This window comes from Squalius cephalus, assembly GCF_949319135.1.
Source record: "Squalius cephalus genome assembly, chromosome: 22".
NCBI lineage: Eukaryota > Metazoa > Chordata > Actinopteri > Cypriniformes > Leuciscidae > Squalius > Squalius cephalus.
This window is the reverse complement of record NC_137143.1, coordinates 15,727,256-15,741,196: the sequence shown is the minus strand read 5'-3', so window position 1 is coordinate 15,741,196 and position 13,941 is coordinate 15,727,256. Positions and strand designations below refer to the sequence as shown.

The 13,941-nt window shown below is 39.2% G+C and overlaps 1 protein-coding gene and 1 long non-coding RNA gene across 2 annotated transcripts; one reads left to right on the top strand and one right to left on the bottom strand.

The window, feature by feature from the left end:
- Window positions 1-316: 316 nt before the first annotated feature.
- On the bottom strand, window positions 317-8,734 carry cdc6 (cell division cycle 6 homolog). Its single transcript, XM_079856541.1, has 12 exons — window positions 8,615-8,734; window positions 7,720-7,986; window positions 7,350-7,619; window positions 7,070-7,269; window positions 6,359-6,513; window positions 6,125-6,231; window positions 4,861-5,000; window positions 4,674-4,774; window positions 4,516-4,586; window positions 2,981-3,153; window positions 814-954; window positions 317-710 (listed from the first exon to the last, which is right to left on the bottom strand). The coding sequence occupies exons 2-12, from the start codon at window positions 7,958-7,960 to the stop codon at window positions 621-623; spliced, it is 1,689 nt and encodes a 562-aa protein (XP_079712667.1). The 5' UTR covers window positions 7,961-7,986; window positions 8,615-8,734; the 3' UTR covers window positions 317-620.
- A 1,225-nt stretch (window positions 8,735-9,959) lies between these two features.
- Window positions 9,960-11,022, top strand: LOC307149936. Its single transcript, XR_013819637.1, has 3 exons — window positions 9,960-10,037; window positions 10,156-10,185; window positions 10,986-11,022. It is a non-coding gene; the product is annotated as an uncharacterized lncRNA (long non-coding RNA).
- Window positions 11,023-13,941: the final 2,919 nt, after the last annotated feature.

The following is a 13,941-nucleotide window of genomic DNA, read 5'->3' as shown; positions in this document are numbered from 1 at the left end:
TCAATAATTTTGACCCATACATTGTATTGTTGGCTATTGCCACAAATATACCTGTGCGACTTGTGACTGGCTTTGTGATCCAGAGTCACATATCGTGCTTTCTGAATGAGAACAAGGTTAAACCTGTGTAAAATGAGGGTTTTTTGTATAGTTTTGCAGCGATCATTAAAAAAAGTTTTTAAACCTTGTTAACTTTGGAGCAAAGGCTCCAAGTTTAAATCTACAGGGAGGAACAGTCAAGAAAAAAAAAATTGTTTTAAAGTGTGCCATACTTCAAATGGTTTAGATCAGTAAATAAATGACTCAAGATCGAACTCATGTAAATTCTGCTTTATTAAAAGTGTATCCCCCCAAAAAAACATTACAACGCTGATGTACATAATAAAATAGAAGGCAATATCTTCTGTTTGGAAGCATCAAAGAAGAATGACACTTCAAAAGGCAGGTAAAACGTTTGACACAAACATACTAAAATGACATTAACCCTTTTGGATCAAATCATCCCCCTTCAAAACAGCACATCTCGTTTTAATGAAGACTTTCACAGCTCATCAATATAAAATATTTAAAGGAATGAGGAAAAAAAGAAAATACTAAAAAAGTTAAAACTCTTGTGTAGATTATGGCAGACCAGCCGCTAATATGCTACCAAGGAGAGTCCGATCCTTCAAAGCGTTTTCCACATCTCGCTCTTCAATCTTCAGGGAGATCTAGGAAAGAATTTTTTTTTAAATTTAGAACATTAAATTGTAACGAATTGAAGTATTGATTACTTTATGATTCGAAAGCCATACTATTCATAAATGCTCTTACTTTAATCAACCGAGCTTCTTTGGCCTTTTTGAGAATGAGGATTCCTCTGCTCTCCAGCAGACTGCAGAGAGACAGACACTCCGTCTGTCCGACTCCTCCAACCTGCCTCTGCTTACACAGCTTACTGTACACTTCACACAGCTGGAGAAACAGAAACAGGGTTACCAACACTTCTTCAATATAGTCTGAACATTTACACTTAAAGGGTCATTTCACCCGTGGAGACATGAATGTGTATTGAAAGTGGGTCATTTATGTAGAAGAAATGTGAAATTATTTTTGAATTTGGAGCTTTCTAGACTGAGAAAAGCCAGAAAATGTATTTTTGGCTTATGTGGATGAAAGACAACAACTCCCAGAATGCACTTGCTTCGCTGCCCTACAAGGCCACTCCCAAGCCACGCCTACCGGTAAGACAGCGCTGAGCGCAGTTGAAAACAAAAACATCAAGGCAAGGCTAGGCTACGAGTGAGTCTCCGTGACGAGTTTGCCCAAAATGTCCGGGATTCGGCTTTTGCGTTCTACAGTCGCCATTCATCATGTTTACTGTGGCGAGCAGGACGAGGCTGAGGGGCGCGGGAGAACGGCGCGAGGCCGGTGGCGTGATTACTGACGACCGACACCTGTGAGGCACTGTTCTCGTATCTCGCACGGAGGAGCAGGTATTTTCTTAGCAATGGTAAAAACACACATCAACCGATCACGCCACCGGCCTCGCGTCTTTCAACCGATCACGCCACCGGCCTCGCGTCTTTCAACCGATCACGCCACCGGCCTCGCGTCTTTCAACCGATCACGCCACCGGCCTCGCGTCTTTCAACCGATCACGCCACCGGCCTCGCGTCTTTCAACCGATCACGCCACCGGCCTCGCGTCTTTCAACCGATCACGCCACCGGCCTCGTGTCTTTCTCCCGCGGCGGTAGCCTCGTCCTGCTCCCTGTATTACTGTGATTACTGATGAGCGCGCCTGTGAGATGCACCGGTCTCATGGGCTATCTCTCACGGAGGTGCGGGTATTTTCTTAGCAATGTTAAAACGCAAATCAACCGATCACTTGTTTAGCATTCATGTAAACATTACATTCAGATTCACCAATCGGGGTGAATTCAGTTAGATTGAAACAAAAGGTGAGCATGTAAACAATGGATGGCGACCGCAGAAAGCAAAAGCTGAATCCCGGACATTTTTGTCGATCTCGACGGCCGGACATGTCCGGGAAATAGAGTATGGTAACCCCTACTACTCAGCTTTCTTCATCCCTGTTTTCTGCAGGTTTCTGCCGTTGAAATCAAACGCACTCGCACTGATCTGTGATAGGTCTGTTAGCGCATTAGGTCCAAACCCCTATGGGCGGGTTTGAAAGGGTGGATCTAGTGCTTGTAGTCTTAACAGAAATCCCCCCCCTTACACTTCCTCCTACAATGACGCAAAATGACGATTTTTGCGTCATTGTAGGAGGAAGTGTAAAGAGGTAAATACAGATTTCTCTCGTCTCGGGGGAAAATGAAAAAATGTTGCATGACCATTCAATAGTATGACTGGGTTTCTAACAATGCAAAGCTTTATGCAAATGGGTGAAGTGTCCCTTTAAACGGTTAGTTCACCCAAAAAATATCCTGGCTCTTCCAAGGTTTATAATGTTTTTTTAAAATAATAATTTTTTAAAGCTTCAAAAAGTGCATCCATCCATCATAAAAGTAATCCATACTGCTCCAGAGAGTTAATAAAGGCCTTCTGAAGCGTTTTTGTTAGAAAAAATCCTTATTTAAAACTTTATAAACTATAATCACTGGCTTCTGTACGCAAGTCTCGTTCTAGCTGAAGAGTGAACTCTGACCCGACGCATGACGTACTGATGAACGCAAGAAGCGCAGAGGATAGAGCAAAACAAAACACCAGTTACGAATTAGAAGTCTAAAATGAGAATTTTAAAGAGAAATGTCAGAGGAGCTTGAGTTACTCCTACATCATACGCCTGGAACTTGACTCTCTCGTTAGCACACGTAACTGGAAGCTAGTGATTAAAGTTTGTAAAGTTATAATTATGCATCATATACACTTAGGATGGCTTGGGGTGAGAATATTATGGGATAATTTTCATTTTTGGGTGAACCAACCCTTTCAGTTATGGTGTTTGGAAACAATTGATCAAACTCTTGACTCACCTTGCCCAACTGGACCTCTTTGCACTTGCCGTTACGGATGATCAGAAGCAGACAGCAGACCAGAAGTTTCTGCTGCAAAGGGAAACTCTCACCGTCCCTGCTGCTGGATGCCATGCGGTCGCCATACACCTCAGACAAAACCCGTGCCACTTGAGGAACGCTCACCCGCGACACTGCAACAAGAGAGACAAATCCCTCGTTATTTCATTTTCTTTCTAAATAATGCTGGAATGATTATCACTAGTGATGTGAGAAACTAAGCTTGAACCAATGGGCTTTATGCACAGCTGCACTACTTCCTGAACTTCAGCCAGCTCTTTGTTTCCTGTCTGCCATTATTGGACAAACTGATTAATCCAGGTGTGCCTGACCTCAGTAACAATAATCAGACACACCTGGATAAATCAGTTTGTCCAAAAATGGCAGACAGGAAACAAAGAGCTGGCTGAAGTTCAGGAAGTAGTGCAGCTGTGCATAAAGCCCATTGCTTCACAAAATGATTCAGTTTCGAAGGGCTCGAAATGAGACACGCTGGTGACGCCTGCTGGTCAGAATGGTGTAAATGCAGCAAAACCTGTTGCAAATGTTTTATTGAAAGTGTAAATCTATTAAATGCTAAAAACCAATAATCTAAAACAAAAACCTGAAGTGTCTTTAAGTGTTTTGTAATTGTGGGGTTCACTTTGTTTGTTTATGGAGAACTTGCTTAATCAGGTCAATGAGAGACTTAACTACAATGCTTCTTTTTAATTATTTTAATTATTTAATTATATCATTAAAATGTCTACAAATGTATAAAAAAATACAAATCTAAATCAGGCAAAAACCATATAGACACTGGTTCCGCTTGGTTCACAGATGTCATCGTCCTCTAGTTGCGAACCATAGGAATTTTAAAACATTTATGACGTAAAGAAAACTCGTTTACGGAACTCATGTAACTTTAACAGTTTGATACACACTCCGAATCAGTGGTTTAAAAAAAAGAAATAATATTTATTTATTTATTTAATTATATATATATATATATATATATATATATATATATATATATATATATATAAATAAAATGTATTTACTATTATACAAATATTCAATATTTGTATAATAGACAATCTACTGTATTTCCCAGTATAAATATAAATCACTTCTATTATCTGAAAAGTCCCGTGACTTATGTTTTGTTACCTGACGTTAATTGCATACAAGTTGCTTTGGAATATATGCAAAGTGTGCATATTTGGCTTTTTTTGTAAAGGACATTTCCTGCAAAATTTCCTTATTTCCCATTCTCTTCTGAATACAGTTCTGCTGTGCATTTATGGATTTGTTTTGGAGTGAGGGAAACAAAAACTGTTTAATGTCTGTAAACATTTCCTTTTATTTACCAGTGTTTAATATCATTTCTGAATAGAACTACTTGTGACTACATCTAGTTAATATAACTAGATGCGACTTGTGTTTTTCTTCCTTTCAACAATGATTATAGTCTGGTGCGACTTATTTTCCACTACATCTTGTACAGTAATTCATACCTTTAGGGCTAACCGCCGGTTCCGACGTCGTTTTAGACCTGTCATCCGCTTCCACAATCTCCACAGCCCTCCTGAAGGATAGACAGATGTGTGAGAACCTCACAAAACTAACCGTCACACTTGTGCTGGAGATTCGGCAGTAGAGCCTGCTCTCTTACCTGCAGATGTCGAGTGCTTTGCGAGCATCTCCTGACACTGCTGAGACTTTCCTGGCACAGAACTGAACCGCCGCGGCATCCAGAACACCTTCACCTGATACCTAAACGCACAAACACGCCAATGTATTATTACCTCAGAATGTGAGACTGGATAAGAGCAAGTAACAAGATATGCAAGTAGGCATACTTGTGTGAGCCGGTCTTGGACGATTGCATTGAGCTCCTCACGACTGTAGGGAGGAAAGTTGAGCAGTTTGGGTCTGCAATGTGGTTTTGCCTGGAGTCTAGGCAGGATACGGTCCGTTAGGTCCAATGCATTAGCAATACCTAAGGGGTCAAAGTTCACATGTCAGCAGACATTCAATACGATCCGCTTTGTATAGAAGAACATTAGCCGAAATCAAGTCTGTTATTAAAGATGCAGTAAGTGATTTCTGAGAAACAATGTTGAAAATGGATCGGACCAACGGCTGCAAGTATGACAACATGCAACCAATCAGTAGAAGGGGCGTTTACACTCATGATGGTGTGGGGGGTGGGGATAGAGTGAGCTAGATGGAGGTTTGAATAAAGACTATAGAAAGAGATGGTTGAGAGACATTCCAAAAGTCAGAGGAATATGACAAGAAAAAGAAGGGTTATGATCAGGCAAGAGTTTTAAGCTGCATTCACACTACAAGCGCCTTTGTCGCTGCATGTTGCCAGTGGTGTTCCCACTACTGGTTGCCTAGTAATGTTTGTGAGTGACATTCACGGATGTTACTCCATGTTGCAGAACAAATCCGTTTTCTTGCCGCTACAAACAAACATTTTGGAAGGAAAAAGTCTAAACGCTCTTCATTTGCATAAAGTTAAACAGATCTCAACTTTATCGCGTCGCTGGACACGCCCCATCCAGTCACCAACGGTCGCTGGTGTCACCCGAAATCGGCCGCTCTCCATTGAAATGAATGGTATCGTGTCACTTGTAGTGTGAACGCAGATTTAGGACCCACGTTAATATTAGAAAAGCTTTCCATGGCTGGAGAGACCTAAGTGGGAAGGCATGAAAATGGACGCAGAGGATGTGTTGTTTCTGCTCCATATGAGAGTAACATTGGTTTTGCCATGTTTCACAGAACAGATATATACTGTGTTTCTAATGTTAGCTAATAACAGGACAGTTTTGAGTGACATTGTGAGCTGGTGTGCTGCTGGCGACTAACAACCAACTTTTGCTTGTATGTACTCTTGTGTACGGCATTTCGATTTTTTGTTCTTCCTTGTCATTCATTACCTTGTCTTTTTTTTGTGAAGAATTATTTTGCGTTGCTTCAGCTATGATAAAAAGACATTTTGGGGGCGGAGCAATGAAGGTGTGTGTTTGTTTGGGTTGATTTCAAATATCAACAGTTTCTCAGAAATCGCTTACTGCACCTTTAATGTCCACAAATATGTTATAACAATCTTACCAATGAGACAAACACGAGATTTGGGCAGGTAAGGCCACTCAAAGATCGTGTAGAGAACCTCCTGAGACTTGCTGTCCAACTGGTCCATCTCATCGAGAACCAAAAGCCTGTTGCACACACACACAAAAAAAACACCACAGTAAGAATTAAATCACATGAACAAGGCCTACAAACTAGGCTAAAAACCTGAAACAATTCATGCAAATTGCACTGTCTGAATGCAAGCTGACTTACACAGTGGGCCCAGAGCTGGTCAGGTGTTTCTCCAGCCGAGCCTCGCTGTTGCCCTTGGGAACTCCCAGTCTCTCTCCCAGCAATGGAAAGATGGCATGAGAGCTGCGCAAATTCATACAGTTGATGAGCACAGTCTGAACTCCTTTCAACAGAGCCTGGAAACAGAAGAGAGGTCATATAACTTCAATTAAAAAAATATGAATAAACATAAGCACAGTTGTTTCTTGATATAATTTCATGTTTCACAATTTCACATATGAGACAGACATTGCTCTGCCTTGTAAAATTAAAGCAGATATACACTACCATTCAAACTTTTTTGTTTTTAAAAACTTGAAAATAATTTTTAAAATGTAATTTATTCCTGTGATGGCAAAGCTGAATTTTCAGCATCATTACTCCAGTCTTCAGTGTCACATGGCCCTTCAGAAATCCATCTAATATGCTGATTTGCTGATCAAGAAACATTTCTTATTGTTCAATTCAATCAATAGATGCGTTTTCCCCCCAATGCTCTTTAATGAGTAGAAAGTTCAAAAGAACAGCATTTAATAGAAATGTAGGTCTTTTGAATCAATTTAATGCATCATTGCTGAATAGAAGTTAATTTCCTCCAAAGCATTCTTACTGACCCCAAACTTTTGAATGGTAGAGTATATTAAAATATATGCTTTTTGATTTGCATACGCCCATATTTTCTCTTGAGCTCACCTTTTGTTCCTGGAGGACACAGTTTAGACAGGCAGTCTTGCCTGTGCCAGGAGCTCCAGAGATATAGAGGCTGGAGGGTTTTTCTGCCACTACATGGTTCTCCAGGAAGGAGACAATGGCAGCTCTCTCTGCCTCCCGAGAGAGAAGACGTTCGGGCACTGCAGTGTGAAGAGCCTGCTTTATGCTCTGATAACCCGATTCTACAGAGATAACGACATAGATCAATTATCAAGCGTCAAAAATATGTGACATCAATTTTAATATAAATATTAAAACTTACTTTTGACAGGAAACAGTCGAGTAACGGGGATCTTTCCCTCTGTACGGGAGATCGGGTTGGTACAGGGGGTCTCATGCAGCCGTTTCGGCGACGGACGAGAAATGGGAGACAGGGGAATTTTCGGTGAGGACGGGGTGGGACGTGGAGGTGAGGAGAAGACCGGTGTGTTCTCATTGAAGGACAGTTTACGAGGGGAGCACAGAGGAGCGCAGCGCTGCTTAGGCGGAGAGCCAAGCATAGAAGGTAAGAGGTTACATCCGTTCTCATCACCTGAAACACAAACAAGAGCTCATAAATAAAAGATAAAGCACGACACATTACTAGAAGTACAGCAACCAAGATGGTCGTTTAAAGGTGATGATTTAAACACCTGTGCGTTTCCGGGGGCTCAGGGGCAGCCGCTCAGACTGAGAGGTGTTTTTCAACACAGAGTTTCTGGGAGACTGACAGGCGCCAAGTGAATCCCCCACATTTGTCTTTCTAGGGGACAGAGGGGTGGCCTGGACATCCACCGCGTTCTCGGAGGAGCTTTTAGGTCGAGAACCCAACCTGGAGGACTTCCTCCTAGGGAACTGAAGGGTGGGCTGATTCTGTGAGCGAGTGCTGGGCATTTTTAGTTTAAAACCAGGAAGCAGATCTGTAAAGAAAAGCACAGTGATAACTTAGAAATCAATGATCTGCAATGCACAAAGCTTTAATAGTTTGCTATTTATTCAGTGACAGCTTTCCCATTTTGATTTTAGAACATCTGTAGCATCAAAACTGTACTTTGAGGAGAAAACAGGGTAACCGTGAGGAATTTAGCAAGTAAGTGTTGTTTTTCCTGTAGACTCTGGGGTGTGCAAAGACAAAGACATCCGAACATAAAACCTGTTGGGGGTGTTTAGTATAATAGCATCAAGTCTTACAAAGATTTAATTATTTTTTGTTCCGAATCACACTGATCAAAGATCACAAATGCTCCTTCCATTTGGCGGTTTTGGTCCTACAGGCGCTTCGTGGTTCTTTACTTTGCTTACGCACACAATGCTTCCTATCAGCTCTAATTCACTACTATGCAAAAATAAGTACAGTTTAAAAATTAAAAAGGTGTTTGTTGCAAAACACGTGCACATACTGTAAACTGAATGCGAGAAGTTTCTGTCGTGTCATTTGGCGCCAAGTTGTTTGTTCAAGCGCTGAACATCACTGAATAAAGGTAGTTTATTTAAAGAAACTACAACAATCTCTTAAGGACTAAAGAATGAACATATTGAATGTCTTACCTGATTAAAGTTGAAATTGACAATAGCTGCAATAATTTTCTCTTGTAAGCCTCAATGCTCTTCACCACACTAACCCGCCGTCAAACTAGCGCCAAATGTGTTGTTGTGAACTCCTCCTCTAAACAGCTGAGGCGCCGGCGTGTGACGTTGACCCGTGACAACGCATTTCATTGGCTGCCCAAGTCCCTCTTGTTTTAAGGAACCAATAGGATTCTTCTGAGTCCCTTCCCCCACTGACTTGACTGTAAAGGCGCGTATATTTTATCTTTGTTGGTATTTTGGCGGAAAGAATTTCCCGGGAAATATTAAGAAGGTTTTAAACTGCAGTTTTGAAATGCTGCATAAGAGAAGGCAAGTATTCCACCATCATATTTTTACACTCTTATAAATTTGTTTTAACTCATGCTGGTATTTTACTATTTTGTATCGTTTTATCGAATTTGCATATCTCAAAAAAACTTGAAAGGTTGGACGTGTTTTGAATTGGAGTACTAGGTGCTATTCAAAAGTACCATTTTAATATGACATATTATATATATATATATATATATATATATATATATATATGATAAATAAAGTCTGAGTGTCATGAACATTACATAAACAACTGTTCTCTTTAGCATATTTTGGTTTCCAACCAGATTGAAATTTCATCTTAAGTTATAGGCTACATTTCTTCATTATCATAGGCATGGTGACAATAACAACCACTTTCATTAAGAATATGGGCCGCCTATATATGATATATAGTGTAATTAGTAAACAGCTGTATTTCTTTTATGGATTCTGTTTGATTTGACATTCATTAATAAATTATTCTACTTAACTGTCAAGATATCTCATTTTGTGTTTTAGCCTACATGAAGGGCAGTTTAAAAAAAAAAAAAAAAAAAAATGTCAAGATGGCCTCTTTTCAAGATTTATAAATGTGTGCATTAAAAACTAAAAAAATACAATGTTTTAATTTATTTCCCTGAATAATAGTCAAGTCAATAGTACAAAACATTGTTTCAATGCAGCTTTACAGTGATAACAGGAAAATCTGTTCAGTGTTGATTTAGAATTGAAAGAATTTTCATTTTTTAAACAGTATAGACGATTTTTGTGTTAATGCAGCTGTTTTGCATATTCATTAATCCAAATGTGTATGACAGTCAGCCCATAAATCCATAAGAATTATGCATGGATGCTAGCTTTGGTGTTGCCACCGCTCGAAGTCCTCATGCCACCCTATAAAACTATTAATTATAAACTATTAATTATGTATCTTATAATATAGGACATTTTGAGCCAATATGAAATCAGCAGAATGCTTGACCAGGGATGATTGGCCACTGTCTACGACGGGAGGCGCTTGGAGGACGGCCTTGAGGTGGCGGTGAAAATTTCCAGAAAGCCGAGGAACATGGAATACATCACCATTGTAAGTAGACTACACTTGCTATGTTTTTTCACATTGTTAAACTTAAAACATGTAAACAATATGGATATGGACTAAAAGCACCTTCATCTAACAGTCATAAAAATGATCTTTCTTCTAGCCTGGTCATCCCTCACCCGTTCCAATAGAGGTAGGTCTATTAATTCTTGTTAATAAGGGCCCCAACATTTTATAATGCTGAAGGCACTGTGCGCCGCTTACACATGCTGTGTCCGTGGAGTGCTTCACTGCAACATTAAGATGGAGAACCTGCTGATCAATCTAGAAACATTCGAGGTCAAACTGATTGACATTGGATGCGGGGATCTCCTGAAGGAATCCACTTATGATCGATTCTGTGGGATGTATTATGACTCAAACCTGTGGTTTAGGACTTCAATTCTAGTGACAAGCTAAAGTATTCCCTAACCAGAAAAGACACCCTAAAGGGACTTGTAGTTTTCCCTTTAAAGAGATTGTTCACCCAAAAATGAAAATTCTGTCATCATTTACTCACCCTTATGTTGTTCCAAACCTGTACAAAAGACACAAAAGAAGATATTTTGAAGAATGTTGGTAACCAGACAGTTGATGTACCCCATTGACTTCCAGGGTATGTTTTTTCCTACTATGGAAGTCAGTGGCTAACGTCAACTGTCTGGTTACCAACATTCTTTAAAATATCTTCTTTTGTGCTCAACAGAAGAAAGAAACTCATACAGGATTAACATAAGGGTGAGTAAATGATGACAGAATTTTCATTTTTGGGTGAACCTTGTCAGTGGAAATTTCTCGCATCACACCTGGTTTGGAAATGTCCACATTGATTCCTAAATTGATGCACCAATGTTTTTGAATCGAATAAAACCTATTTTTGTATGCTAATGGATACATTGAAAACATGCAGTAGTATTTCAAGCTTACTCATCAGACAAAATGTCTTTCCTTCAGGCGCAAATGATTATTGCCCGCCTGAGTTCAAACCTGCAACTGTGTGGTCACTGGGAATTCTTCTATTCACATTGGTGTGTAGACGATTCCCAGAAAGAAATGATCTGGAGATGATTGATGACGACATCTGGCTTGAGCCTGGCGTTTCAGAAGGTGAGATGGTATCAAATTGTTATTCTGATTCATACTAAACAGAACAAAGAAAAAAGGCGCAAAAAGTAACACCTGAGCCAAATGGCTATAAAGATGGGCTTGTTGATAATGCAGGAATTTTTCCGGAATTTCTGACCTTACAGATTAACATGGTCAAATCTTACGTCTTATTATTACAAAGACAGCAGGTGTAAAGTTTAAGGTTATAATCTGACTCTCTCGTCGTCTCTCTCTCTCTTAGTGAGGGAAATGACAGTCAGGAGAGAAAGAGTAGTTTTGAGAAGCTGCCATCTTTTCATTCCTCTGACACATTAGCCAGCCCAGGTCAGCTTCAGCAAGTGCAGGACCAGACTACTGAGAGAAGCACTGATGGTAAATCAAATGAACATGTTATGAGACATGTAACTGGTTTTGTTAACTACAGCTCTGTGCTTCAAAAACACTTTAACCTAAATATGGCCATCCATTATTGAAGAATAGGGGGATTTTCTGTTCCTAGAATCATGTGTCATTAATTATCATAAGAAAAAATCCACACCTTCACACGTTATTTCAAAACGCAATTGACTGAAGTTTAATTAAGGGCAGGATCAGATTTGTATCCCATGACTTCTGTTCAATCTTTAAACACAGATGAAAACACATGGACAACTGTTACCACCAGCAAGAAGGGGAAAGAGAGTTCTCACAGCTCTCAAATGTACGACTGCCGTCAAAGTACACCACCAATGGATGAGGGGCCTGAGATAAAGATTCAGATGGAACTGGATAAATATTGCGAGTGTTCTGATCCAATCTAACTTCTGACGTGTAATGTTGCCTGAATCATAATCATACACTGTTCGTTCGTTGGCCCCCAACTGAGCCTGGTTTCTCCCAAGGTTTTTTTTCTCCATTCTGTCACCTTGATGGAGTTTTGGTTCCTTGCCACTGTTGCCTTGGCGTTTGGCTTGCTTAGTTGGGGACATTTAATATTCAACAATATTATTGATCTGCCTTACTTCAGGTGGACGATGACGCAATTTTCTTCTAGAAACAAATTTTGTTGTATTATTTTCATGTTATCACTGTGAAGCTCCTTTGATAAATCTGTATTGTAAAAAGCGCTTTATAAATAAAGGTGACTTGACTTAAGTGACATTGAAATCTGAATGAAAGAGCGCAATTAAAAGCATAAAATTAAATAGGGAATTAAGCTTCAGAATAAATTATTAGACGTTGACCAATAATCACTTAGCATTTCACCCTAAATCTGAGGTCAGGTAAGAAGTCAATTGAAATGTAATTACTTTGCGCATCGAAAAGACAGAAGACATTCCATTGTCCAACACACTTTTCAAGCTTTCATATTTATTTCATGTTTTATTCCCATTTACACCAGGAATAACTATATTAGCATGGACACCAAACACATGATAACGCCAGGATTTTGATTGGCTATCAGTGTTTTATCATTCATCTGCTAGGAAAAAAAGATGCAAATGTGATTCCAACAGTATCTTTTCTCTGTTGTTATAGTAAGCCGCAGAATATGTGTAATACAATATATGTCGCAACAATATAAGAAATAACAAATATGAAATACTGTGAATATATGCAAAAGACCAATTATAAAGCAGTGTATGACATTTATATTATGTCCTTATCGTAAAGAAGTCGAGTCAAGTCACCTTCATTTATATAGCGCTTTTAACAATATGGATTGTTTCAAAGCAGCTTTACAGAGATGAAATTACCGTAACAGATTGTTTAGGCTTTACAACAGCTCTAGGATAAAGTTATTGTCCAGCTAAAGTTAGTTTTGATTTTGATTCACTTCCGTCGCGAAGATCATTAGTTATTAACTTAAGGGCTGCTAACACAACACCGCTCTAACAGCAAAAGAAGTACAATCAAATTATAATTCCCTTTCCCACCTTTTATTTCACAATTATGTTGACATGAATTTGAACACATTCAGAAACAGATTAATTGGCATTTACAAGTCAGAATGATTGGTCACCAAATCCCAATAGTAGCTTTTATACTTAATAGCCAGAAGTGCCTGAACATTATTAACACACTTGGTCACTTTATAACATATTATACAATGCAACACAATTAAAAAATGCCAATTAGAAAAACCTGTAGTGTTTTATACAAAATCTACTGAAATTTATTTCCTGAAATTTAGCTTAGGTTTAAAACAAAAAAGGTAAACGACCCAGAAACATTGGTACCCAGCCGGAAAAAGGGTGCAGATGATCCAGAAAACACAGTCTTCCGCAGATCTGCTGGCACTTAGTGTGTATTTGGTCAGTTATAAAGTAGTTTAGATTCAACATAGAGCCAATCAAAATAAAAAATATATATTTTTTAAAAATCTCCTCATAAAACTTATGACAATATTGGCTCTGATTCTGTAGCGTGACTAGGAAAACACAACTACAGACCGAATAAACAAGAGGTTGTTTCATAGCCTTTGTAGTGTAAGCAAACACATTTGCAATTTAAACAATCTCATTCCTGACAGATTTGGAAAGCAAAAAAATAGAATTAAAGTAAGGATAAAAAGTGACAAAATGATTGTCCAGAGAAATACAGACTTTGCGTCTGATATGCATAGACATCAGTAATCTACAAGTGCTACACATCTTCTCATTGAATAAAAAACTTTGGTTGCTGTAAGTAACAAGCGGAATGTACACATCTAGCTTCACGGTAACTGGAGTTGTCTACTCTTGCTGTGCCGCTGTCATCAGACACAATAACAGAAGGTGCATTGTATAGGCAGCACAGGAATATTGCACAGTGTTTCCAGGTC